Below are 27,992 nucleotides of genomic sequence, written 5' to 3' on the forward strand. Positions count from 1 at the left end.
GACTACATGCTCTACAGAACGGCTGAGGACGGTTGCCGGGTGTCATTAGCAAGCGGCAAGTATGGCGGTGGCGCGAGTCGACGGGGCTTTGGCTCCGGGAGAAGGTACGATGATTCCCCGCTCCTAAATTCCAAAGTTTACTTCACTAAGACATATTAAATAGTTGCTTGGTGTAAAGAAGAAGCCTGGGTTTAGAGGTGCAGTTTTGGACCAGTTCTTTTGATGAGGGGCTGTAGGCAACACGGAGGCGCACTCCCTACTGGGAGTTGTAGTCTCGCTCTCTGGTCCAGTCCGGTAACATTGCAGTGAAGGCTGGATGAGGGACTTCAGTCCCCAGGACCCTTTGCGGTGCCCGGCGCCTCCGTCCCGCGCTCTCCTTAGCCTGACTGGGCAGTGGGCTTCAGACTGCGGTGACCTTTCTGGGACGTTTACTTTGAGTTCCGAGTGCCCACGGGAAATTAGCAGAGTCTTTTTATTTCCCGTACCTCTCCTTCTCGTCGGTTCGGAGAACATTCAGGAAGCATCTTATCTGAAACCGCATCATAGTATGCTTGAACTCTTCTTTGGAAGTGGCCAGTAGCCGTGATAGAATCTGAGAATGACCCAGACATGCGTTGTACCCCCGTCATTCTGCAGGCCGGGTCCTGGAGTCGAGTTTGGTCTTTGTTTGGCAGAGCTTAGGTTGGGGGTGCGCCTGTGCCTGGGAGATGCCTCCGTGGGGCGCCGACCTCAGAGCTTTTGTTTTGGTAACACTCTGAGGCGTGGTGGCAGCTGACTGAATTGGGGCAGACCAGGGTAGGTAGAGTTGAGGCTCATAAGCTGGCGACCCTGAATTCTAATGGGGAGGAGTTCGGCTAAAAGATGTGTTGACACTTAAGAATTGTGTGCGAACGCTAGGTGCGCTTTTCCAGAACAGTATAGTTTTCATCTTGAAGAAGGGGCTCACGACGCCTCACGTGATAAGAAGACCGAAAAGCATTGACACCCTCTAGGAAAGCAGTCCCCAAAAAATTACATCCCAAGGTGGTCCCAATCTAATCGAAAATTTGAAATTAGCAGTTACTCAGGCCACGCCCCCTTTCCTAAACCTTCCTAGCTCACCAAGACAACCCACAACAGCAGCAGTTAGCATTTACAGAGCCATCCCCCCTACGCTCAAAGAGCCAGATGATATTTTGGGTGCTTTTCTCCCATTATCTCATGTATTTTTATGTAGAACAATGTTTATATTATATTCCCCCCCCCCCTTTTTTTAGACAGGGTCTCATTATGTAGCTGTGACTGGTCTAAAACTGGTCTAAAAGCAAGAAATCCTTTTGCTTTTGCCTCCTCAATGCTCTGATTAAAGGTGTGAGGTGTACACGTGGCTCATTCACTTTTTTTTTTTTTTTTTTTTTTGGTCGTTTTTCAAGACAGAGTTTCTCTGTGTAGCCCTGGCTGTCCTGGAACTCATTCAATAAACTAGTCTGGCCTCCAACTCACAGAGATGCTTTTGTCTCTCAAGTGGCCTCCCAAGTGCTAGAATTAAAGGCGCTTGCCACCACTGCATAGCTGTTTTGTTTTGAGACAGGGTATCAATCTATAGCTCTGGTTTCCCCAGAATTCACTATATACATGAAGCTGGCCTCGAAATTGAAGATGTGCTGGTGCTTTAAACATCACCTGACTGTCATCTATGTCTAGTGGAGTAGAAAAGTTACCCCAGAGGAAATGGAGGGGGAGAGGCTAAGAGAGTGACCATTGAGGCTAAGAGAGTGACTTAGAGGAAAGACGTGGGTGGACACATCGGGGAGGCAGTCAGCCTTTAGGAGAGGGGTCTCAGTTACCAAACCTGCCAACCCCTTAATTTGGGGGACTTTCGGACTATGAGAAATAAATGAGAAAAAGAGAAGGAAACTTGTCCATAGTGGTTAGCCAGGGGAGCTATAGTCTGAATTTGTGCTATAGGTGTTTTATTGAGCGCTGCCTGCAACCTTGTGAAATCAAAATCATTTTATTCCATCAATTAACTATACTGTGATTTTCAAAAGTACTTCAAAGTGGCGGGGAGATAGTTTAGTTGGCACAGTGCTCGCTGTACAAGCACGAGGAACCAAGTTCAATCCTCAAACCCAGGTAAAAGACCCAACGTGGTGGCAGGAGCTTATAATCTCAAGTGCTGGGAAGGTGAGTATAGGCAGATTCTTGGGACTTGTTGGCCAACCAGCCTACTCTACTTATGAGCTCCAGGTCAGTGAGAGACCCTGCCTCAAAAAACAAAGTGAGGGCTGTAGAGACGGCTCAGTGGGTAAGAGCGGTTACAGGGACAGCATTCAGACTGGAGTTCAAACCCCCAGAATCCATGGGAAAAGCCCCAGCACCTAGTACTTTGGAGGCTTGCTGACTTCCAGTCTAGCACTAGGCTTTCAGGTTCAGTGAGAGAGTGTGTAAAGAAAGATTTACAGAACAGGACACCCAGCATTCTCCTCTGGCTTCCCTGGGCATGTGTGACATGCACTGACCCCAGTCCCCATATACACAGTGTTGGGCTCTTGAAAATATAGTTAGGTTATAAACATTTTGATTTCTATAAAAAAAAAAGTTTTAGGACCTGGTGCGATGATAGCTTTAATTCCAGTATTTGGGAGTTGAGGGAAAGAAGATCAGGAGTTCAAATTTAGCCTTGGATACATAGAGAGTTTATGCTAGCCTCGCCAGCATCAGACCTTGTCTGAAAACAACAGCAAAAGATAAAACAAAACAAAACAAAAACCCCAAACAACAACAACCAAAACCAATCCAAAACAAAAGATTGAAAGATTAAAAAAAGGGGGAAATAAGCCTTGAGGTGGTGGCACCCGCTTTTGTTATGCCCAGTTCTTGAGAACCCCAGGAGACCGCCAGAGATCAGGACACCACCCATGTAAACACACAAGAGTTCAAAATTGGGATGCAACCTTCCCTGCTTGGCAGGTTAGGAATGGGACGCCCAGGTTTGGGGTTTATATATGGGAAATGCATAGGCTGGGGCTTTCAAGAGGGTGAGGGCTAAAGGAATGCTATCCTTTCAAACTGATAACGTTTGTTCAGACAGCAAGAAGGGACCATACATCTGGAAAAGGACTTTTCTGACGTGGGAAGAAATGATTCATTTCATTATCAGTGACCAGTGTATTTTTACATGCTGGCTACAGCTTGTCTGGGAGCCCTTGGTTGTCTTTCCCATAGATTAAGAGTGGAGGTCTTATCACTTTAAGGGCATTAATTTTCTGCCTCCTTCAAAGACAGGAGACATCTGCACCAGGGGATTGTGCTGGTTGTTTAAGTCGGTGCTGGGAACTCAGTGCAGAGGCAAGAGTGAGCTGCCGTTTGTCTCTTCACTTTAGTCCCAGCACTAGGGAGAGAGCTGGCAGATCTCTAAGTTTGAGGCCAGCCTGGTCTACAGAACGAGTTCCAGGACAAACAGTGAAACTCCTAGAAACCCTGTCTCAGAAAATTAAAATAAATCCCAGAAAAAAACCCAGAAATCAAAACACCAAATACCTCAAAAGAAACATCAATCCTGTTTTCTGAATGCTTATTATTAAATACTAGAGTGCACTTAGGGCTTGCATGCAAAGGTTCCCAGTAATTCATAAATTTGAAAAAAAAATGTGGCATTAGAGCTCTGGATTATTGTACGTTTAAACTTTTGATACTTCTTGTGCTGTGGTGTAGTTTTAAATGTGTTTACATGTTTTTCCCCTCAGTGTGAAATGCTAAGCTCAGTCCTCAGATTTGCTTTCTAACAAGATGTTTTCTCTTTTCAAGGATCAGTGGTAAACTGGTCAGGGCAGGGACTGCAGAAATTAGGGGCCAACTTGCCCTGTGATGCTGATGTTCACACATTGATTCTGGATAAAAATCAGATTATAAAACTGGAAAATCTGGAGAAATGCAAACAGTTAATACAGGTGAGTATGGGTTATATAAGACTCATTTATTTCTAAACAAATCCAAAAAGTCACACTCTACATGCCTGGAAAGCAGTAAGTGTCGCCTTCAAGTTTTGTATGCTAGCTTCTGAAGGTGAATACATGTGTTACACTTACAATGGACTAGAAAGAGAAGCATTATTAAAAAATGAAAACAGGGCTGGCAAGACAGCTCAGCAGGGGGGCTGGAGAGATGGCTTAGTGGTTAAGAGTACTGACTGCTCTTCCAGAGGTCCTGAGTTCAATTCCCAACAACCACATGGTGGCTCACAGCCATCTGTAATGAGACCTGATGCCCTCTTCTGGTGTGTCTGAAGACAGCTACAGTGTACTTATATATAATAAATAAATAAATCTTAAAAAAAAAAAAAAGACACCTCAGCAGGTAGGAGTGCTTATGTAAAGGTCTGAAGACCTAGGTTTGCTCCCTGCCACAGGTAGGAGAGAACTGACCGACTTTTGAGACGATGCCTGTGATGTTTGCATGTGTGCTCTTGCAAATGTCTGTGCATGCATGCGTCTGCATGCTCTTGCTCTCTGTACACATATTTTAAATTTCTTATTTATTTCACTCTTTATAGATGTATCTTTCTGTATATCTGTATGAATATATGCAACATGAGTATGAGTACATGCAGAGGCCAGAAGAGGAGATCAGATTCTTTGGAGTTGGAGTTAACTACAGATGGTTGTGAGGCACCTGACTTGGTGCTAAGAACTAAACTGATATTCTGGAAGAGCAGCATTTATGTTTGTTTTTTTATTGATTTATTCATTTATTTATTATATATAAGTACACTATAACTGTCTTCAGACACACCAGAAGAGGGCATCAGATCTCATTTTCTACAGATGGTTGTAGAAACCGTGTGGTTGCTGGCATTTGAACTCAGGACCTCTGGAAGAGCAGGCAGTGCTCTTAACCACTGAGCCATCTCTCCAGCCCCACACTTATGTTCTTAACTGCTGAGCCATTCTTCTATTCCCATAAATAAATACATATTTTTTAATATTTATTTATTTTATGTATATGAGTACACTGTAGCTGTATTCAGACACCAGAAGAGGGCATCAGATTTCATTACAGATGGCTGTGAGCCACCATATGGTTGTTGGGAATTGAACTCAGGACCTCTGGAAGAGCAGTCAGTGATCTTAACTGCTGAGCCATCTCTCCAGCCCCATAAATACATATTTTTAAAAGGCACATTATATGTTGATAAAATACTGTGTTAAGGGGTTGGGAATTTAGCTCAGTGGTAGAGTGCTTACCTAGCAACCGCAAGGCCCTGGGTTCGGTCTCCAGCTCCAAAAAAAAAAAAAAAGAAAGAAAGAAAGAAAGAAAGAAACAAACAAACAAAATACTGTGTTAACCTAATTTTAACGTCATATTGGGGTAAAGAGTTTATTCATCCAGGAATGTTGGGCTTGAGGATATACTTGAAGGCCAAGGCTTAGCATACTCAAAGCCCTAAACTACACCTAAACAGAACAAAGGAAAAGGGAGTGCTTATTTGGTTCCTTTTAGTATACCTATCATAGTCCTTGTTTGTGACTGAAATGGTATGACGATAGTATTCATAGAGCTAATATTTTCGAGTTGAATAAAAGATAAGATAAAGAGTATCTTTAGGAGACAGCTCAGTGGGTAAGAACACTGGCTCTGCAAACACACAGCCTTGAATTTGGATCCCCAGCACCCACACTAAAAGCTGGGCACCGATGCATGTAGTATACATTTAACCTGGTCATTGGAGGGGAGAGGCAGGCAGATCCTCAGAGCTGGCTGGCCAGCCAATTTAGCCAAAATGATGAGCCTGCAGTTCAGTAGAGAGTCTGTCTCAAAGCAATAAGGTGGAGAGGGACAGAGGAAGATACCCAAAGTCCTGCTCTAGCCTGTGTATGTATATAGATGGGCATGTGCACCCCCCATACACAAGAATGCAACACATAAACATATACACACACGCATGCAATGACCCCAACATACACCATCCACACACAAGTATCATTAAAAATTGGCAACAGACTTATTAAGCTTTATCTGTATTTTTGAAATATATAAGCATACATTGATTGTGTATGATACTGCGTTTCATTTGTCTGGATATGTATATACATATATTTTTATCATTTTCATCACATTACCCTCTCTTGATTTCTTCCACTCCTTCTAATCCCATTTCTCTTCTCTTCTCTCTTGTTTTTCCGTGTCTTCTTTTTCTCCTCCTCTTTCTTCTCCTTCTCTCCCACCTCTCTTTTTGTGACCAAGTGAATTTCATGAGGAACATGAGTGAGAATCCATTTACGGGAACGTAGACACCTCACCATGGCTACACCCCTTGAAGAAAGTGTCTTTCCCTTCTCTGTCAGCCACTGTCTGTTATTCCTCAGTGATTAATCCTTGGAAGGCATGGCCTTCCAGGCTCCTCTCCACACCTCCAGCTTGTTGAGGAGCTCAGTCTTACGTGCTGCTTTGAGTTCCAGAGTACAGCAGCCATGTGATACTCAGAAAGCACTATCTGTTCCCCGCTTTCCTCCTGCCCTTACATTCTTTCTAACCTTCCACTGCCCTCCTCAATGTTATAGATGTCCCGTTTATGGCTGTGCATTTTAACAGATATTTGTTTCCAGCACTGAGACCAGTTATGAGTCTCTGCAGACACCACCAACTATTGCAAAAGAAGCTTCTCTGAAAACAGCTGACGGCCGCATTGTTCTGTGGGTGTTTATGCAGTCAGTTAGGAGTCTGATTGATAGGTACATTCTGTCCATTAGCAAAAGCCATCAGTAGCTTCTAGGGCTATGCCATCCCCTGCCATGGGCTTTTGACTGGGTTTATATGACCACACATGAATTTCTTGTGGTCAGGCATTAGTTGGTTACCCCATATAACAACAGATATAAATTTATCTATACTTTTGTTGATTAGAACAATAGACTCCAGTAGTTAAGCTGTAGGTGATAGATATGTATACTATGTGTAAACTATAAGTTAGGTTTGTGTATTTGGGAATGTTTGACCATCTACCAGGATGTGTGGAGATATAGATTTTGTTTCTAGGAATAATAATGTTCTCCTTTCACAGTTGTCAGTGGCTAATAATCGCTTGGTTCGGATGATGGGTGTGGCCAAGCTGACTCAACTCCGAGTGTTAAATTTACCTCATAATAGTATTGGCTGCATGGAAGGGCTGAAGGACCTCGTCCATTTGGAGTGGCTGAATTTAGCGGGCAATAATCTGAAGGTGAATGGCTTTCTTCTTGGTAATTATCTTTTGAGATTTTTGTTGTTGCTGTTGTCGTTTTCTGTACATGTTCTCTGGGAAAAAGAAACTTGGCAAGTATAGAAATAAGTAAACTAAAAAGTGAAAGTGTCTACTTCTATAATTGGTATCAACACACACCTTCAAAAGAATCTATATCGTACTCGAAAAAGTAAATTAAATACTAGAATGATGGGGAAGGAGTTACCCGCCACCCCAGCCAAACTTTTAAGTACATTTTTAATGATGAATGGGAAAAAGGTCTGCCACCCAGGAACTGTGTAATTTTGTTTCTTTTTTTGACATTTATTTATTTATTTTAATTTATATGAGTACACTGTAGCTGTTCTCAGACACACCAGAAGAGGGCATAGGATCCCATTACAGATGGTTATGAGCCACCACATGGTTGCTGGGAATTGAACTCAGGTCTCCTGGAAGAGCAGTCAGTGCTCTTAACCACGGAGTCATCACTCCAGCCCTGTAATTTTGGATGTTAATAACCATTGCTATATCTTATTTTCTGGGAAGGGGACTAGAGGGAGTTATAATAATAGTTGCCTTTACTGAGCACCTGCCTTGTGCTATGAACTTTTCTAATCACCTCATCTGTAGTGAGCTCATGCCAGCCAGTGAAGTAGGTATAGTTACTATGCTTATTATACAGGAAGGGGAACTGAGGCCAGAGAAATTAATAACCTATCCCAGCTCATACATCTAAGAAGTTGTAGAGCCCAAAATTTAAAAAAAAAAATCATTCTTAGAGAATTTCATATGATTTAGAGCATATTTTGATCATATTTATCTACCATTCTTTCCCTAAATCTTTTCACTTCTGTCCTCAACTCCTTACCCAACTTGATGTTGTCTTTTTCATTTTAAAACGAACCAACTGAGTCTAATTTATACTGCGCATGTTCCTGGGTGTGGTGTCTGGATCGTGGGTGACTCACTAGGGGTCATGCTCTTAAGGAAAACTATCCCTTTCTTAGAAGCCATTGTCTGTAGGTCCTCAGGGGTGGGACTTAGAACCTCTTCTTCCCTCTATGCTAAGTGTTAACTGGCTTGCTCTTGTGTGGGTCTTATAAGATAACCACAGCTGCTGTGTGTGTGTTCATGGGTGCAAAGGTCCTGTCATGCCTAGAAGATGCTGCTTTGCTTTGATCCTCCCCAACCACAAAGCCAGGATTTAACATAGGCTGTTTGACTTCATTCTGATTTTGTAAATTCTCTTCTCTAGACACAGATGTCACTGAACTTTCTTTGGGATGTAGATATTTGCGATGTTAGGAATTGCTTGGTAGCCTTGAAAGCTTGCAACATGGCTTCTTTCTTTCTTTCTTTCTTTCTTTCTTTCTTTCTTTCCTTCTTTCTTTCTTTCTTTCTTTTTATTTATTTATTTATTTTTAATTCATATTTTTATTGGATATTTTATGTATTTACATTTCAAATGTTATCCCCTTCGCCCCCTCTTCCATCTCCCCTCCCCTTCCCCCTGCTTCTATGAAGATGTTTCCACTCCCACCCTCCCACTCCAACTTCAACACCCTCGAATTCTCCTAAACTGGGGAAATGAGTCATCACAGGACCAAGGGCCTCTCCTCCCATTGATGCCAGATAATGCCATCCTCTGCTACACATGCAGCTGGAGCCATGGGTTCCTCCGTGTGTACTCTTTGGTTGGTGGTTTAGTCCGTGGGAGCTCTGGGGGGCGGGGGTCTGGTTGGCTGATACTGTTGTTCTTCCTGTGGAGTTGCAAACCCTTTAGCTCGTTTCATGGCTATTTTCCAAACGTTGCTCTCCCTCCCTTCTCTGGCTCAGCTCTGCTGTTGTGCTTCTAGTGACAAGAGGAAGCGGGGCTCAGCTGAGAGAGTTAGGGAACACTTCGTCTGTTGATTTGAAGTGCAGGGAATGACATGATGCTTTTCTTGTGACAGACCATGGAGCAAATCAATAGCTGTTCAGCTCTGCAGCACCTTGATTTATCAGACAACAACATACCCCAGATAGGTGATGTATCGAAACTGACAGCTCTGAAGGTAGGTGGGTTTTCTGTAACTTCTTAAAAAAAACATAGATCTAAAAAAATGACTAAAAATATTGTTTCATTTTGTGTGTATGTAGGTTTATGTGTTTATTTTTTCTATTCTCAAAGATGCTGTTTTCAGTACTAAGTATAACTTAATTAACAAAGTTGATTTCACTTGATACATGGAAGATGGAGAAATGGCTCAAAGGTTAAGAGCACTGGTTTGATTCCAGAACCACATCGTGGCTAACAACTATCTGTAATCCTGGTTCCAGGCCTATAATGTCCTCTTCTGGCCTCCACAGGCACCAGGCACACACATGGTACATGACATACATATAGGCAAAACACCTACATACATAAATCATTAAATCTAAACTAAAAATCATGATATAGAGCTTTTTCCTGTATTTTGCTTAATTGAATATTATTAGCATCAGATAGACTCTTTAAGCTTTAGAAATGGAATGTGAAGCTCCATGTTTTCTCTATCATTTCATAGCAACAATAATTCCAAACAATTTGACATATCCAGCTATCCCAATAAATGCTAAGAGAATTCAAAAAAATGGTTGGGGGGGTTGGGGATTTAGTTCAGCGGTAGAGCACTTGCCTAGCAAGCGCAAGGCTCTGGGTTTGGTCCCCAGCTCCGAAAAAAGAATAAAAAAAAAATGGTTGGATATTTTGTGCATTTTTCCTTTTATTATACCTCCCCCAATTCCTCCCCAATGGTGTGCATGTGTGCATGTGTGCATGTGCGTGATGGATGTGTACATGTGTATGTGGTGTGTGTGTGTGTGTGTGTGTGTGTGTGTGCGCATATGTGTGGTAGATGTGTATGTGTGGTACATGGTGATGGGTTTGGATGGAGACACCTGAGTGGAACAGGATGCTGGGTGTCTTCCTCTATCCCTCTGTACCTTATTGCTCTGAAATAGACTCTCACTGAACTGGAAGCTCACTTCTTTTAGCTATTGACTGGCCAGAAATCCACTTATTTTTGCCCCAAGTACAGGCATGAGCCAGCATGCCCAGCTTTTTACATGGGTGCTTGGGATTTGATAATAGATCCTCATGGTTGTAAACACTCTTATCCACTGGGCTATCCCTCCGGACTAACTCCATCCATCCATCCATCCATCCATCCATCCATCCATCCACCCATCCATCCATTCACCCAGCCACCCACCCACCCATTCACCCACCCACTCAGCCACCCACCTACCCACTCATCCATCTTTCATTTATTTGTTTATTTTATTTTGATAAGTGTTTTTGTTTATTTGTTTATTTGTTTATTTGTTTTTCTTCTCTTTTACTTTTGGCTTTTCGAGACAAGGTTTCTCTGTGTAGCCTGGCCATTTTGGAACTTGCTCCATAGATAAGGCTGGCTTGGACTCAGAGATCAGCTTGCCTGTGCCCCACGAGTTCTGGGACTAAAGGCATGTGCCACCATGCCAGCCTTTACTCTGACATTTTAAAAGGAAAGGAATAGCTATGTTGGAAATTGCTTTGCATATTAACTTAAATTGCATAAACTGTAGTGCATCGTAGCAGACCTCAATACTACATCAACCACATGTTCTTGGGTAAGTCATAGGTCTTGTTGGCCAGAGACCACTTAGGTGCCTTGTAAGTGCTAATCTTTGATTTATGTGTGCTGAGAAGTTTAACAAAATAAACCTCTTTATTTTTGCATGTCCCATTTTGGCATTATCAAGTTAATTTATTTGTACTTTGTTGATTTGTATTTTTTTCTTTCAAGACCTTGCTTTTACATGGAAATATCATCACTTCTCTCAGAATGGCACCTGCTTATCTACCCAGGAATCTTTCGATACTGTCTTTGGCAGAAAATGAAATCCGAGACTTAAATGAGGTAAACTGTGAAGCTCTTCTGTGGGATCCTGGAAGGAGAAGTCCAGGAGTCTGTGGGATCTAGGACAGGGAAAGGCCAGGAGAGATAGGAAAGGTTCTCGAGCTCCCTTTTAGACTGGGGCCATCGTGGGAGAACACGCTGCTATGGTGATACACTTGGCTCTACAGTGTCACTGTTTCTCTTTCTACCTTTTCCTTACCCTGGCAGGTCACCAGGCTGAATTTCAGTTGTAATACTGCAATGCGCTGGTGATTGGCAGCAAAGAGACATCTGCTTTAAAGGGCCAATGAGGCTACCTGTCCACCTTTCCCTGCTGCTGCTATATTCTCAGATAGGGTTTTCTCAAGCCAGGCACCGTCTTGCATGTCGGTAACATTAGCACTTGATCACAGAGGCAGGAAGATTAGAAGCTAAAGGTCAGCTTGGGCTAAATGATATCATGTCACAAAAGAAGGGCTATGGTTTTCTTAACTAGGAAACAATGATGATACTTTCCTGTTGTTCAGGAAGGACACATGGCCAGGTTCTTAGAGCTGTAGAAGTCAGTGACTAATAGTAGAATATTGCTTGATGCTCTTTAAAACAAGAGGGAAATTGTGACATTCTCAAATGCTGCCAAAGTTATGTGGTCATCGGAACCCTGAGCTTGACACTGGACATTCATTTTGCTCAACAAGGGTGTCTTTTGTTGCAGATCTCATTTTTGGCCTCTTTAAGTGAACTGGAACAGTTATCAATCATGAACAACCCTTGTGTGATGGCTACCCCGTCCATTCCAGGGTTTGACTATCGACCGTACATTGTCAGCTGGTGTCTGAATCTCAGAGTGCTGGACGGATATGTGATTTCTCAGAAGGAGAGGTAGGCATTATCTGTTTACCATGGCACCAATCATGGGAGTTTGGGGAAGATCAGTTCTAAAGTTTCTAGTTTGCCACAGATTGTTGGTTTTTTTTTTTTTTTTTTTTTTCCGGAGCCAAGGACGGAACCCAGGGCCTTGCGCTTGCTAGGCAAGCGCTCTACCACTGAGCTAAATCCCCAACCCCAGATTGTTGGTTTTTTGTTTTTTGTTTTTTTTCCCCTTTGAGACAGGGTCTCTGTGTAGCCCTGGCTGTCCTGGAACTTGCTCTGTTGATCAGACCAGGCTGCCCTTCAACTTAGAGGTCTGCCTGCCTCTGTCTCCCAATGCTGGAATTAAAGGTGTGTACCACCACCATCTGGCTAATCAATTAATTAAAGTGTATCTTTAAAAATTGAAAATGCTGGTGTAATTGTAGCCCAGAGTGTTTGTTGGGTATTTAGGATTACCCCTCCTTTCCTAGGAAGGATAGGAAATGAGTATCAGAGCTGGGAGCCGGTGTGTGGTGCATGCCAGTCATCCCAGTACTTGAGACATAGAGGCAGAAGAGTTAGGTGGTCATTGCCATTCTAGGATACACTGTTGGTTCTAGAGTAGCCTGTGCTACATGAGATTAGTTTTAGGGCTAGGGAATACAACTCATTTGTAGAATGCTTGCTTACCATGTTTGAGGCTCTTGCTCTGCAAGCATGAGGACCTGAGTTTGAATCCACATAAAAACTGGATATACCAAAATATCATTCATTAAAAATGAACCCACATAAAAAGCCAAGTATAGCTTCTCATACTGTAACCCCAGCATGGGGAACAGGGTGACAGAAATGTGTGGATCATTGGCTAGCCAGCAAATAGCAAGCTTCTATTTTACTGTGATTATATTTTTAAGCCCCATTGTTTCATAAAACTGGCCATGGTGGTTCATGCCTATGATTCCAGTATCAGAGAAATGAAACCATGAAGATCAGAAATTCAAAACCATGCTCAACTACATATATAGTGTTTCAACTGGGTATGGAAAAAGGGGGGTGGAAAGGGGGATGGAGAGTTGGCTCAGCAGATATGAGCACTGGCTGTTTTTACTGGGTTCTAGTTTCTGCATTCTCTTGGTAGCTCACAACCAGCCATAACTCCAGTACTGGAGGATGCTTTTTAGCATCTTAAAATATCAAGCAAGTTGGTGTCACAACACTGGCAAGGTGAAGGCAGGGAAGGCTAGTTTTAGCTATATAGCGAGTTCAAGGCCAGTCCTGGCTACTTGAGACTTTGTTTTCAAAAGCAACAAAAAAATTAAACAAAAACACTGGTCTGTTCCATTTGTATACCCTATAGGTTGGCCATGCTGACTGTGTGCTTGACATCTTTTTCTCCCTTTTATCAATGCTTACATTGGTGGTTGGATATGGAGATGTGATCAGATTCAGTTTTGAGGATGTATGTATGTATGTATGTATGTATGTATGTATGTATGTATGTATGTAAGTATGTATTGAGACAAGATCTCTCTACATAGTCCTGCTGGCCTGGAACTCAGAGATCTGCTTTCCTTTGCCTCCCAGGTACTGGGACGAAAGGCTTGTGCCCAGATAGTTTTGGTGTTTTAAAGGGAAGGCTACTTTGTAGAAGGTATTAGATTGGACTCAGTGTCTGGAATGTCTATCTTCTTATTAGTAACTATAAACGGTCCATGACCCAAACCATTAAGTCATTAAGAATTACAAAATGATGAGATTCTGTCCCTGTTACTAGTTATATTACTTATGAGAAATAAGCACCTAGTGATAAATTTTGTATAGGAAATAAAGTATTAGCAATATTTACTTATTTATTACTTATTTATTTATGAGTATACTAGCTGTCTTCAGACACACCAGAAGAGGGCATCAGATCCCATTACAGATTGTTGTGAGCCACCATGTGGTTGCTGGGAATTGAACTCAGGATCTCTGGAAGAGCAGTCAGTGCTCTTAACCACTGAGCCATCTCTCCAGCCCAGTATTAGCAATAGTTAATTCCCGATACCCAACAGTTTTTAAAAAGTGACCAATTACGGTCCCCAGCTCCGAAAAAAAGAAAAAAAAGAAAAGAAAAAAAAAGTGACCAATTAGATATTTCTAAAACCTTCAATTATGAGCTTATAGATTGCTTCTGTTTGATGAACAAAGTATAAATGGAGAGAATGCTCATTGCTTCTTTGAAAATAATTAAAAGATATTTGGGCTCATTAGTATGAACAGAGTACCTCTAATTGTGAAAAAAAAAATGAAAACAAGAGACCAAGGGAAGTGAGTTAGGAATATAGATCAGAAAGCAGGGACTGTGCCATGTTTGTAATGCTCCTACTGAGGAGGTGAGATGGGCAGACTGCTGGAGCTTGCTGGCCTCCAGCCCAGCCAAAAGGTGAGCCCCAAGAGAGAGAGACCTGGTCTCAAAAAATAAAGTGTGTAGTGTGTAGCAACAGAAGAAGATACCCAACCTCAGCCTCTGGCCTCTACTGTACATACACAAGAGTGTTCACGCGCGTGCGCACACACACACCCACCCATCCCTCAAAATTAACTAAAAATAAGTAAAACTTGAGGGTCTTTTTTTAAAAGATTTATTTTTATTTATTTATTTTACAAATGCGAGTACACTGTTGCTGTCTTTAAACACAGCAGAAGAGGGCGTCAGATCCCATTACAGATGGTTGTGAGCCACCATGTGGTTGCTGGGATTTGAACTCAGGAACTCTGGAAAAGCAGTCAGTGCTCTTAACTACTGAGCCATCTCTCTAGCCCCAAGTTTTTGTTTTTGTTTTGTTTTGTTTTGTTTTTTTTCGGAGCTGGGGACCGAACCCAGGGCCTTGCGCTTGCTAGGCAAGCGCTCTACCACTGAGCTAAATCCCCAACCCTTTTGTTTTGTTTTTTAAATGAAAAAAAATCCATTGGTTTTTAGTAAGTAAATTCAAAAGAAAGATCACTTCCTTAGCAATGTGTTTGACCCCTGTGCTGTCCCCTCCTCCTCAGTCTGAAGGCTGAATGGCTCTATAGTCAAGGCAAGGGGAGATCGTATCGACCTGGCCAGCATGTCCAGCTTGTCCAGTACCTGGCTACAGTTTGTCCTCTTATTTCTGCCCTGGGTCTTCAGACTGCAGAGGATGCCAAACTGGAGAAGATTCTGAGCAAACAGAGGTAAGCCCATTTATTTGTGGCAGCTGAGGACTTTGGAGGCGAAGATACCTCAGACTTACCTGTGGTGGAGGACACACATCTGGATGCTGGCCTTGTGTCACTGCAGAGAAGCTAAGTTACAAAGTGTGGCTTGTTCCTTGGCAGTTGCTTTACCGAACAATAATGGAAGGATGGGTTATTTGATTTGCCTTGCATGTATGAGGCCCTAGGTTTGAGCCTCAACACTTGAAGAAAAGTCCTTGGCCTTTTAATGTAGGTGCCTCATGTAGCGTGCTAAGTGCTAATAGTAACAAGCATGGCCAAGTGTTCAGCAATCACTTCCCTTGTTGGAGATCCCATCTTTCAATGTTTTTACATATGAAATTGTGTTCATATAAGGTGGGTCAGCAATTAAATGTATAGATTAAGATAGAGTCTTTTCATGTAATCTAGATTGGCCTCCAACTTATATGTAGGAGAAGGTGACTGTGAAGGGCTGATTCTGCTGCCTGCCCCTCCACAGTGCTGGGTTTGTAGGAATGTGTTGCCATCCCCATTTTTGTCTAATAATTAAAAAAAAATTAACCTTTTTTCCACAAAGTGTTCAAAGGGACTATTGTTCGCCAATGGCTAAATATGCCCCTTTGTAAACTTATGTTTCTGTTACCATTGTTAACTTAGTAGCAGGAAAAAGACTTAGTTTGTGCTAAATGTCAGCAATATTTATTATTGGTTTTTTAGGTTTCACCAGAGGCAGCTGATGAACCAGAGCCAGAATGAAGAGTTGTCTCCTATTGCTGCTGTTGAAACAAGGGTGCCCCGTACACCTGAGTGTTCAAGCCCTGTGCAAGATTTCCAGGAAAGCGGTAAGGAGGTCAGGAGGTCATTTATACCCAATGCCTAAGAGCAGCTTGCTTCACTACATTTCTTCAATTCATTTGACTTGCTGGGTCATAAAACAGTTCGTTTCTGGCAAGGTCTCTGTATGTAGCCATGACTGGTCTGAAGCTCACCATATAGTTCCAAGCTCGACTCAGACTTGCATCAAATCCACCAGACCTGATTCCTTCCTTCCTTCCTTCTTTCCTTCCTTCCTTCTTTACTTCTTTCCTTCCTTCCTTCTTTCCTTCCTTCCTTCCTTCCTTTTTAGTATTTATTTTATGTATGTGTGAGAGTGTTTGTATGTGTATCACATGCATACAGGAGTCAGAAGAGGACATCAGATCCCCTGGAGCTGTAGTCACAGTCAGTTGTGAACTGTCGTGTGGGTACTTGGATCTGAACCCTGGGCCCTCTGCACGAGCAGCAAGTGCTCTTAACCACTGAACTGTCTCCGCCCCTTCTTCCTCTTGAATGCTGAGATATAGGGGACAGGTGCCACTAATCCTAGCTGAAAAGGATGTATTTTTGTAATATTTTATCACTTTAACTTTAGTGATCATTTGATACAGATTTGTAGATAACATATATTTGTATGTTTGAGTACATATATATTTTATATATGTATACATGTTTAATATATGTACATAAAGATATGTATATATGGATATTATAATTCTAATTAAATTTTTTAAAAAATTATTTATTTATGTAATTTATGTATATGGATGTTTAATCTACATTTATGTCTGCACAGCAAAAGATGGCATCAAATCATAGACAGAGCCGCCATGTGGTTGCTGGGACTTGAACTCAGAGTCTCTGGAAGAGGAGCCAGTACTCTTAACCATTGAGTCATCTCTCCAGCTCCACTACAATCACTTAAAACAATTATTATTGTGTATGTGGTGTGCATGTGTGCCGTGAAGAGCGTGCCATGAAGATAGGATATCTCAGTGGAGTGGTTTTCTTTTTGTACCTTTACTTAGGCTTAGGTGATTGAGTGCAGGTCTCCAGGCTTGTGCAGCAGGTACTGTCAGCCACCGAGCCTCTCGCTGGCCCCCATACTCTAATTTGTGATGGTGTATGTGTTACTGGGGATTGAACCTAGGACCTTAGGCATGTTAGACAAGTGTTCTATGCTTGAATCATAACCCCAGCCTCATATCTCTGTGTGTGTGTGTGTGTGTGTGTGTGTGTGTGTGTGTATACTCATATGTCTAATTTTTAAAACTATTTCTTTGTAGGGCTGGATATAGGACTCTAGGACTCAGTGGTTAAGAGTCCTTTCTGGGCAGCACAGTAGAGCTGACCCTGGAGGTGTGGGTGTGGGAGAGCCGGCCTGAGGAAATGAGAGAGGAAGAGCTGACGCCACTCCTTGTCTGGACAAAGTGGGAGAACTGGTCCTACTGGTGTGTGTGTAGGCTGAGCAACTCAGGGCCAGCATCTACTCCATCTCTCTGGAGGCACAAAGGGACCAGTCTGTAGATCTGAAGCTTCGGGATCTCCAGACACAAGATAGCAATGGGGATGTCTGAGAGGAGTTCCTGGGGGCACCCAGGATTGATAGTATAGCAGAAGCCGGAGGCCCGGAATCACACCAGTGCCTCATTGCAGTGAAGATTAGCGAGTAAAGCTATTTGGGCAAAGGTTATATTATGTGACATACTGTGATACACTGAGATGTTTTGGTTTTTGTTTAGTTTTTGATTTTTTGTTTTCTTTTAGGGGAAGGTTCTAAGGATGGAGGGTCGATTGGAGGGATGGGGAGCTGAGTGGGATTGGGTACAGAATGTGAAATTCATGAAGAATCAATAAGAGTTTTTAATTAAAAAAAAAAAAATAAGAGTGCCTTCTGGTCTTCCAAAGGACCAAAGTTCAGCACCTATGTCAGGTGTCTCACAGCCAACTGTAATTCTGGTTATAAAAAAAACCTGATATCCTACCCCCCCCCCCCCCCCACACCACTTAAAAAGAATGAAAAAGAAAAAACCCACTTTGTGGACAGTTTTTTTTTTTTTTTTGGTTCTTTTTTCCGGAGCTGGGGACCGAACCCAGGGCCTTGCGCTTCCTAGGTAAGCGCTCTACCACTGAGCTAAATCCCCAGCCCCGACAGTTTTCTTTATACAGACATAGTAATGCTGTCCTTGACTTTAGGGAAGTCCTCTTGTTTCAGCCTCCCAAGTGCTGGAATTGTTGGATGAACTGCCACCACTCCTACTGTAATAAATTATTTTCCTGTTACTATCCCCCCCACCCCCACCCTCGTATTTTCAAGACTGGGTTTCTCTGTGTAGCCCTAGCTGTCCTGGAACTTGCTTTGTAGATCAGGCTGGCCTCAAACTTAGAGATCCACTGCTTCTGTCTCCCAGGTGCTGGGATTAAAGGCACGCCCCTTCCCACCCTTTAATCTGTAATTACTATTTTTTAACTTAATCTTTGAACTCCTTTACCTGTGTGTGTGTTTTGTCTGCTTGTCTGCCCCTGTGCATAAGCATCTCTTGAGCCTGCTGAAGCCAGAAGAGAGACTCAGAGCCCCTGGAGCTGAAGTTACACTGAGTTGTGAGCCACCATGTGGGTGCTGGGAATTGAACCCAGGTCCTCTGTAAGAACAGCCAGTCCACTTAACCACCGAGCCATCTCTCCAGCAGCAAGAAATTAATTTTCTTAAAAATGTTTGGTTTGACATTTTAGTCATGTTTGAGGGAACTTTTTATTGTATTTTACTATATTTTAGAGATTAAATGTCACTAAAAGTCTACAACTAAGGGATTAGGGAGATGGCTCAGTGGATAAAATGTTTTAAGTATACAATTCAGAAGGCTCTTCAAATACTTGGTGATTTAAATGATGCTCCCTTGAATCTTCTAGAACCTGTTCTCCAAATCAATTCTTGGGTTGGGAGCAGCAGTAATGATGATCAGTTATATGCTGTTAAGAATAACTTCCTAGCCACTACACATGCTACAAGATACTCTCGGAATGACCTTCACCTTGAAGACATACAGACAGACGAGGACAAGCTAAACTGTAGTCTGCTCTCTTCAGAGTCCACTTTTATGCCAGTTGCATCGGGGCTTTCTCCAGTGTCTCCCACTGTGGAGCTGAGGCTACAGGGCATTAACTTGGGCCTTGAGGATGATGATGGTACAGATGAATTCACGAAAGGACTGGAACACCAGGACTTGGATAAGGACAGGGAGAAGTCTTTATGGGATTCAGATGTTCAAATGCTGAAACGTAAGATCAGCACAGAAGGAAATGAGGAAGCTGGGCTGCTACCTTGTCCCAAGTCATCGATCATCACTGCTCTCTTGAAGGAGGATAACCACAGTCTTACATCAGGTGGACACAGTGTGTCCCACACAGAACCAAACAGAGAAGAAGTCATGTCTCCCACCACTTCAGAGAAATTTCCCTGCAGGATTTTTACCCAGAGACCTGTTGCTTTGGGACAAGATAAAGTCACCCTTCAGAAACTGAATGCAGCTGCCACTAAGCTTCAGGCCTGTTGGCGAGGCTTTTATACCAGGAACTACAACCCACAAGCCAAAGGGGTACGCTATGAAATCCGGCTACGCAGAATGCAGGAGCACATTGTCTGCCTGACAGATGAAGTGCGGAGGTAGGCTGGAAGCTGTGCTGTTCTGTTGGCCTGGGGTGCCAGGTTCTCAGGTTGTTTTAGAGCTGTGCTGCAGGCTGCAGGCCACTGTTGCTATACCTCATCTCCCATGATGCACTGAAAGCATTTTGAGAGTACAGATTGTCATATCCATCTCCCTTCCCAGCATAGCAATTAGTATATAGCAAAAGCATACAGGTGTAGTTTCACAAAAGATATTGAGTGACTACATCTGTGATTCTCAAAACAGAAGCAGATACTGTAGAAAAACTGGACAAGGGGCAAGAGGGAATCCACATGGAACCAAGTCACTGACATAAGAGCTAAAGAAAAATATCAGGCATCCACAGGGACTGAAATTCTGGACTAAGGCAGGAATTATTCCTTAGTTCCAGGACATATGTGACTGTCTCACTACTAACCTGTGACAATTAAGAGTCCACTAATACTGCATTAATGTTTATTAATATTGTAGGCAGCTTAGGAGAAAGCAGCAAAGGAGCCTGAGAAGGAGCAGCCAAGAGAGTATATTATATTCAATTGCAGTGGGGCAAAATATTTCAGGAGAAGTGAGAGATGCTTTATGCAGTGCAGAGAAAGCGATGCTAGATTTAGCCTGTGGTTGTTCTCGATGGCTGTGATCCTCAAGACTGTCCTCAGGTTCCACAATTTGCTAAATGAATTTACAGAACTTAGGAATTGCTCTGTTCACAGTTACTGTTTGTTTATTTTAGGAGATGCATGCAGTTTAAATGAGGGGAAATCATGGAGGAGGCTGGCGCAGGCTTCCTGGTGCCCTCTTCCAGTTACCTCCTTGCTTACTTTCTTCCCATCACTGTGATGTGTGATGACACCAACCAGAGGTTTCCTGAGCATTTCAGCCATGGCTTTATGTATCCTTAACAGAGCATTTCAGAGTTCCTATTACTATGCTAAAGCCTCATTAGTAACTTAGTAATCTCATATTCATGTGGCTGATTTTTTTCAGATTTCTTGTTCCCTACAAGTAAACTAGTGTCTGAGGGCCCCAGGGGAGCGAAATGGGTGTTCACTAGGCATCACATGGTTAGCTCTGGTGCAACTCAGTACCTCAGGTATACAAAGAGTTTCTTCTGGTAAATATTTCAAGGGCTTGGAGGTTGCCATATTCCCTGTCCTGTACTCAGAACATGCAGGGCACAGACATCCTACATTCCAGTTCTGATCTCACTGCACAGTAAGCTTTCCAGGAGTGGCTTTAGTGGTGTGGGGATGAAAGCCAGGTTGGGATGGATTGGTTAATGTTTAATGAAGAAGAGAGAGTAGGTAGTTGCTGGTAGGGAATTCATAGGTAAAGGTTGTCTCCTAGTGTGTGGGTTCCGGGAATTGAACTTGTGTCTTCAGTCTTGTCTTTTCTCACTGAGGCATCTTTCCAATCCTCAGAATAAGTTTTTTATTTTTAAATTTAGAATAGAGTTTATTTATGGGCATGGGAGGGGGTATCGAGAAGGGAGTAGGGGCAGGGAAAGAGAAGGGCAGAGAAGGGGAGAGAGAGGGAGAGAGAGACAGAGACAGAGAGGAGAGGAGAGCCAGGAACACGTGAGGAGAGGGGGGAGGGGGAAAGGGAGAGAGTGAAAGGGGGCAGAGAAAGAAAAGGGGCAAAGAGAGAGAGCCTCAGAATAAGTTGAAGTTAAAATGTTGGGGAATAGGGTAAGATTATGACAGTAGATTCATGGGTAAGTTATTCTTAGGTACAACATCTATTTGAATACTGAGTCCTCAGAACCAAAACAACAGGAGAGAGAAAGACTGGTGCTGAGACCTCAGTGATTAACATGGGGAGTGGGAAAATTTACCAAGATAAAGAGGCAGCCTTAGAGGAGCATCTTAGGGTTCCTGTTGCTATGCTAAAGCATCATGACTACAAGCAACTTGGGGAGAAAAAGGTTGATCACAGCTTAAAACTCTCTGGTCACACTAGATCACTGAGGGAAATCAGTGCAGGAACCCAAAGCAGGAACCTGGAGTCAGGAACTGAAACAGAAGCTGTGGAAGAGCACTACTTATTGGCTGGCTCCTTAGAACTTGCCGAGCTTCCTCAGCCTGCCTGTCTGCTACCTTCCTTCCTTCCTTCCTTCCCTCCCTCCCTCCCTCCCTCCCTCCCTCCCTCCCTCCCTCCTTCCTTCCTTCCTTCCTTCCTTCCTTCCTTCCTTTTTGATTGAAAGCAATTTCTTTCATACAATATATTTTGATCCTGGTTTCCCCTACCACATCTCCTCTCTCATGGGATGGACCTTAAATCCAGTCAGAGAGGATGCTCATGCCTACATTTGTGCGACTATTGCACTAGTGTATCGTGCACCAGCCTGCTTCCTTATACAACTCAGAACCATCTTCCCAGAGTTGACATCACCACAGTGGGCTGGGCTTTCCCATAGTAATCATTAACCAAAAAAAAAAAAAAAAAAAAAAAAAAAAAAAGCCCTGTAGACTCGCCTATAGGCCACTCCTATAGAGCCATTATTTTAATTGAAATTTCCCGGATATTTCCGGGTTTGCATCAAGTTGCAAAAGAACTCAACCAGTACAAGAAGTTAGCTAAAGAGTCACTTGAAAGTAGCAAAGAGGAGCAGTTGAATGAGCCTGATGTATAAAAGAAGGAGAAAGACTTCTGCTCGAGAGCTACAATGTTTGTACAAATAGGTCTGTTTTGGCTAAGGAAATTCAAAGAAAGGTAGTCTATAAGGGAGTCTGCTGCTTACGATTCAGGGCTGTCAGATGGCACAGTACAATGTGTTGGAGAGTCTAGAGAAAGTATATAATCGTGTTGGAAGTTCTGAGAAGGGATGAGGTATACCTCAGGGGTAGAGTCTCTGTCGAGCAGGTCCAAGACCCTGGTTTCTATTTCCAGTGCTGTGAAAATTAAAAAGCAAACACAAACTTGAGAACAAAGTAGCCCGGATATTCGAATGGTAATGGGCAATAAAGGAAACCTGTGCTTTGGAGTAGGCCTAAGAATGGAGAGGGCATCAGTGATTTCAGAGGTAAGACTGAGGTCTGAGAGCAAGGCATAGAGAGGAAAAGTCTGTGATACCAGAGCAGCAGGAATGAGGCAAATGGGAAGTGATGGCTGATGGGGTTAGCTCTGCTGGAGAGTTCTTAGGAGAACACTGTTAATCTGTGATCCTGAGTACTGAAGTGTAATCATTAAGCGTTGGGACGATTTGACTAGCCAGCCTTTCCTATGCTCCTATTTCCTTGTGTTTGGCTGGGAATTGAAGGGCAGATAAAGGGATGTTTAGTACATAGCATATGTACACTCTCACTCACACAAACCTTTCCCCTGTCGGCAATACTTTACAGAACGAATATGTGAGTATTTGGCTTCTGTTCTGAAGCACAGTTTTAAATAAGGTTTGAGCTTAGCTATTCTAAAAGTGGAAATGGCTGTTATTATTATATTAATCTCTTTCTAATGCATTTGTTCAGTAGTTTTAACTGAAGTTTAAATCAAAGTGTTCTTATGTCAACATGATCTTTTGAATCACTGTAGGTTAAGAAAAGAAAGAGATGAAGAACGTGTGAAGAATTTTGTGCAAGAGGAGGCTGTCAGGGTCCTTTGGAACGAGGTAAACTCCTACTTCAGATACTAGAGGGCTAGTATCTGTGAACAGAGAAAATTTCTAGTCAGTGAGACCAGAGTTATTTTTTCTTAACTTTTTATTGATTTTTTTTGTTAGTTTCATTTCATTCTTCAGCCCAAACATCCTCACTTGCAGATGTTCATTGCAATGCATCATTAATCTGGTGTAAGGTCTCTGGTTTCTGGGACACCATCAATATTGTTTCCTCACTGGGACTCCTCTTGGAGTATCTGTTGTCACCCTGTGTCATGAGGATCCTGAAGCTTTAGATTAATAGGACTGGCCCTTTAATGTCCCCCAACTGTTCTCAGATGATGGAGATTTTGGATCTGGGCCTGTGTGTGGGTCTGGGCCTGTGTGTGGGTCTGGGCCTGTGTGTGGGTCTGGGCCTGTGTGTGGATCTGGGCCTGTGTGTGGGTCTGGGCCTGTGTGTGGGTCTGGGCCTGTGGTGGCCGAGCTGCTCAGCAGCCTGGCTCTCTTTTAGCTACATCACCAGGTGATTCTCCAGCACTGCCTCATCAAGGCCATCCAAGGGCTCCATCGGCAGATGCAGGGTCAGCGCTCCTATTCTCATGCCTTCTGGCTGGCTCACTGCTACTCATGCCTCCAGAGCCAGCTCCACTGAGCTGCCCAGTCAAGACACAGGGCACACCCTCCCAAGGGCTGCAGCCAGTGAGGGGCTGGGCCAGCTCTCCTGCACCCTTCCTTTGGGGTGGAGTGAGTCGCCTGTGCCTCCTCCACCAGGGCCCACTCTACTGTGCTGCAGGGGCTGCTCTCCTGAGTGCTACAGTCTATGAGGGGCAGAGTTTTAAGTCATTTTAAGCCTTTGGTTCTATTAGTACTTCAAAACTTTTAAAATATTACAGTATCACTAATACTGAAATGCGATATCAAAAACTTCCTAATAATTTCTTGGACATATCTTAACAAATACGTTTTTATAGTTATATACAACTCATAAAATTAAAAGAGAATTTTAAAGATTTTTTTATTTACCATTAGTAGGAAGCTGATTAAATTATAAAAATAACAGGACTACAGAATACTATGGGCAGTTACAGTGGGTGAAGTAGTGTATGGACTGGAGAGATCTTCAGAGTAATGCTCAATAATAACTGCAGGAGATAGGAATTAGCATCCACTTGGTTTTAAAACAGTGGTTCTCAACCTGTGGGCCTCAGTCCCCTGGGGGATTAGATAACCTGATCACAGGTTACAAATAAGATATCCTGCATATCAGACATTTTCTGTATTGGCTGGTTTTGTGAGTCAACTTGACACAAGAGAAAGGAGCCTCCCTAGAGGAAATGCCTCGTTGAGACCCAGCTGTAAGACATTTTCTTAATTAGTGATCAAGGGTGGGAGGACCCAGCCCATCGTGGGTGGTGCCATCCCTGGGCTGGCAGTCCTGTGTTCTGTAAGAAAACAAGCTTAGGGCGGTGAGGCAGAGTAAGTGGGTGGGGGAGGCACCCTCATAGAAGCAGGGGAAAGGAGGATAGGATAGGGGATTTCAGAGGGGAAACCATGAAGGGGAATAACATTTGAAATATAAATAAATAAAATAACCAATAAAAAAAGGAAGGAAGAAAGAAAGGGAAAAGAAAAAAAAAAAAAAAAAAAAAAACAAAGCAAGCAGAGCACGCCAGGGGAGCAAGCCAGTAAGTACATCCCTCCATGGTCTCTGCATCAGCTCCTGCTTCCTGGCCTGTGTGAGTTCCTGTCCTGACTCCCTTTGGTGATGAGCAGCAGTGTGGAAGTGTGAGCTGAATAAACAAACCCCTTCCTTGCCAACTTGCTTCTTGGTCATGACATTTATGCAGGAAGAGAAACTCTGAATAAGACATTTACATTAAACAGTAGCAAAATTACTATTACGGATTAGCAACGGAAATAATGTTATGGTCGTGGGTCACCACAACATGAACAGTTGTATTAAGGGGTCACAGCAGTAGGAAGGTTGAGAAGCACTGTTTCAGAGCTCTCTGAGGGCCAGTGAGCTAGTTCACTGGATGAAGCTGCATGCTGTCAAACTCGACAACCTGGGTTTGGACCCTGAGACCAGGTGCTAAAAGGCAAGAACCAATTCCTGCCACTTGTATGTGCCCCTCCATAAATAGGGGGAAATTAAAGGGGCTGGAGAGATGGTTCAGTGACTGCTCTTCCAAAGGTCCTGAGTTCAAATCCCAGCAACCACATGGTGGCTCACAACCATCTGTAATGAGATCTGATGCCCTCTTCTGGTGTGTCTGAACAGCTACAGTGTACTTATATATAATAAATAAATAAATCTTTTTTTTTTTAAAAAGAAATTAAAAGTTGAAAATATATATGAAAACGATACGTATTTGAGAATATATAGAAAAATTCTGAAAAGATACACTTTAAACTATCAGGAAGTACCTTGATGGCACAGGACTGTGTAGTGAGGACCCACCTCAAAGAACAGACAGGAGATCACCTTGGAGAGTGGTCAGAGCAAAACCAAAACTCCTGTATTTGGTTTTCTCCCCTCCCCAGCTGTCCTATTCCCTTCCCTTCCCTTCCCTTCCCTTCCCTTCCATCCCATCTGATTTTCAGATAAGTTCTCCCGTGGTGCAGGCTCGCTAGAAACTCACTCTAGCTAAGGATGACCTTGAACTCCTGATCCTCCTGCCTGTGTCTCGAAAGTGGTGAGGTTACAGCTGTGCCCCATTACAACTGATTTCTGTAGTGCTGGGGCTCAAAACCAGGAGCCCATGCAGCTAGACAAGCACTATGCCACCAGAGCTACACCCTAGCTCTGTATTACTTTCTTGCTTGGGATTAAAAAAAGGATTTATGTGTGTGGGTGTTTTGCCTTGTGTATATATGTGACCTGTATGTGTACAGTGCCCTTGGGGCCAGAAGTGGGTGTGGAAACCTTGGACCTGGAGGTTCTGATCTGCTGCATGGATGTCAGGATCTGCACGCTGGTCCAGAATAGCTTGTGTTCTTAACTACTGAGTCTTTTTCCACCCTTGCATGCCTTTTTTTTTTTTTTTTTTTTTTTTTGGCTGTTTTTTTTTCCTGTTGTTGTTGTTGTTGTTGTTGTTGTTGTTGTTGTTATTGTTGCTTGTTTTGTTTGTTCTGTGAGACAGGGTTTCTGTGTAGCCGTGGCTGTCCTGGACCTCACAAATATCTGCCTGCTTCTGCCTCCCAAGTGATGGGATTAAAGCATGCACCACCACCGCTCAACTTGCAATTCTTATAGTAAAAATTGGAAATTATTTTTATAAGATATGAAGGGTCATATTGTCAAGAACTTGGGATACTTTTAGTCATTTTAGAAAGTTATAAATAGGGGTTGGGGATTTAGCTCAGTGGTAGAGTGCTTGCCTAGCAAGCGCAAGGCCCTGGGTTCGGTCCTCAGCTCCGGAAAAAAAAAAAAAAGAAAGTTATAAATAGCACATTTTAAAATAATTGGAAATTCTATGTCTGCATCTGTTTCTAAAATAGATTGATTTTTAGAAGATCCACTTAGATTCAGAGGCGCTAATTGACCCTTACCATCTTAGATGTCGGTCTATATTTTGCACATCATCGAGCCCTTAGTGAGAAAGATGCTGTCTTGCTTCTCCAGTGAAGCAGGAGAACGCTGTGGCCTTCTTTGTGCCGTGGATTGCCCTTTGCTACCAAAGACACAAAACTCTGCCCTGAGAAGAGGTTAGGGGAGTAATGAATGCAGGCAACTGCGTGGCTTCTGCGGGGGAAGGTCCGGACGTTTAAGAGAGACGGGATGTGTACTTTATAGTAAAACTGTGTCTCCTGGTTTACAGGTAAGGGCTCTACAGGCTTGGCAGCAGACAGTGGAACAGCGTCTAGTTTCCTGGCATTCTGATGTGCCTCCTATATCAAGTACTCTGGTGTCACCCAAGCCTCCGTTACTTCCACAACATCAGGACCCCTCTTCCGATCAGAATTCGGATTGGCTCGTTATTGAGGATGACGCTCCTCAAGAGAAATCAGTGCCGGACTTTCCCGACTCTGGTTTTCACTCCTCCCTGACAGAACAAGTTCACTGTTTGCAGGATTCTTTGGATTTTGAAAAAAGTTCGGTAGAAAGCAGCGAAAACTCCGCGTTGGGGAATTCCGCTGACACAGTGAAATACGTCAAAGACCCAGACTCAGAGGCCACAGCTGAGGAGCACAGTGACTGCAGTAAGGAAAGCTCCACCAGTGAGCAGGATAACACCCTGCTGCAGCAGTATTTAGCTTCAGTCCAGCAGCTGGATGACGCGGATGACAGGGCAGGTCCCGACGATATGGCGGGAGACAATAAGCGTCTCCTAGCTTGTTCTCCGGAAAGGTTGGGTGCCTCTGACAGTGAGGCTCATAGAGCATCTCCTACTTTACAGGAGGAAATTAGCCAGACACCAGAGAATTGTAAGTTAAACGAGGAAGTCCAAGGGCAGCCTCCAGAATGTGACACTGCATTTCAGGTGCTGCAAGTGGGTGTCACTGTGTAGCCTGTCTGATTAACTGGGAAGCAGAAATTCCCTTTGATTTTCTGTTTTCACTTTCTTTTTGCAGGGGAGCAACCCTGTACCCCATTTTGTTATTCTTTAGCTACAACTTGTATTCTTGTCCCACAGTTTTTAGATATTAGCTGTTGAACTACGTATTCATTTTTGTTGTACTACTGTACTAAACAAAATATTAAAAGGAATATGCACTTTATCTCTCAATAGTTACACTAATAATGTTTCCTTTACATC

The 27,992-nt window shown here is 43.1% G+C and overlaps 1 protein-coding gene across 8 annotated transcripts; it reads left to right on the plus strand.

The window, feature by feature from the left end:
• Cep97 (centrosomal protein 97) lies at positions 1–27,961 on the plus strand. 8 transcript variants are annotated; one of them, XR_015632778.1, is made up of 13 exons: positions 1–104; positions 3,790–3,932; positions 7,043–7,220; positions 9,157–9,258; positions 11,014–11,127; positions 11,822–11,988; positions 14,992–15,156; positions 15,877–16,001; positions 18,886–19,639; positions 20,371–20,730; positions 22,527–22,659; positions 23,169–23,244; positions 27,054–27,954. XR_015632778.1 is itself a non-coding variant. In NM_001107096.1 (11 exon segments), coding segments are annotated over 11 exon segments (2,538 nt in total). In that variant the 5' UTR covers positions 1–61; the 3' UTR covers positions 27,744–27,961.
• Positions 27,962–27,992: the final 31 nt, after the last annotated feature.

Source organism: Rattus norvegicus, chromosome 11 (assembly GCF_021556685.1).
Source record: "Rattus norvegicus strain SHRSP/BbbUtx chromosome 11, alternate assembly SHRSP_T2T, whole genome shotgun sequence".
NCBI classification, from domain to species: Eukaryota; Metazoa; Chordata; class Mammalia; order Rodentia; family Muridae; genus Rattus; species Rattus norvegicus.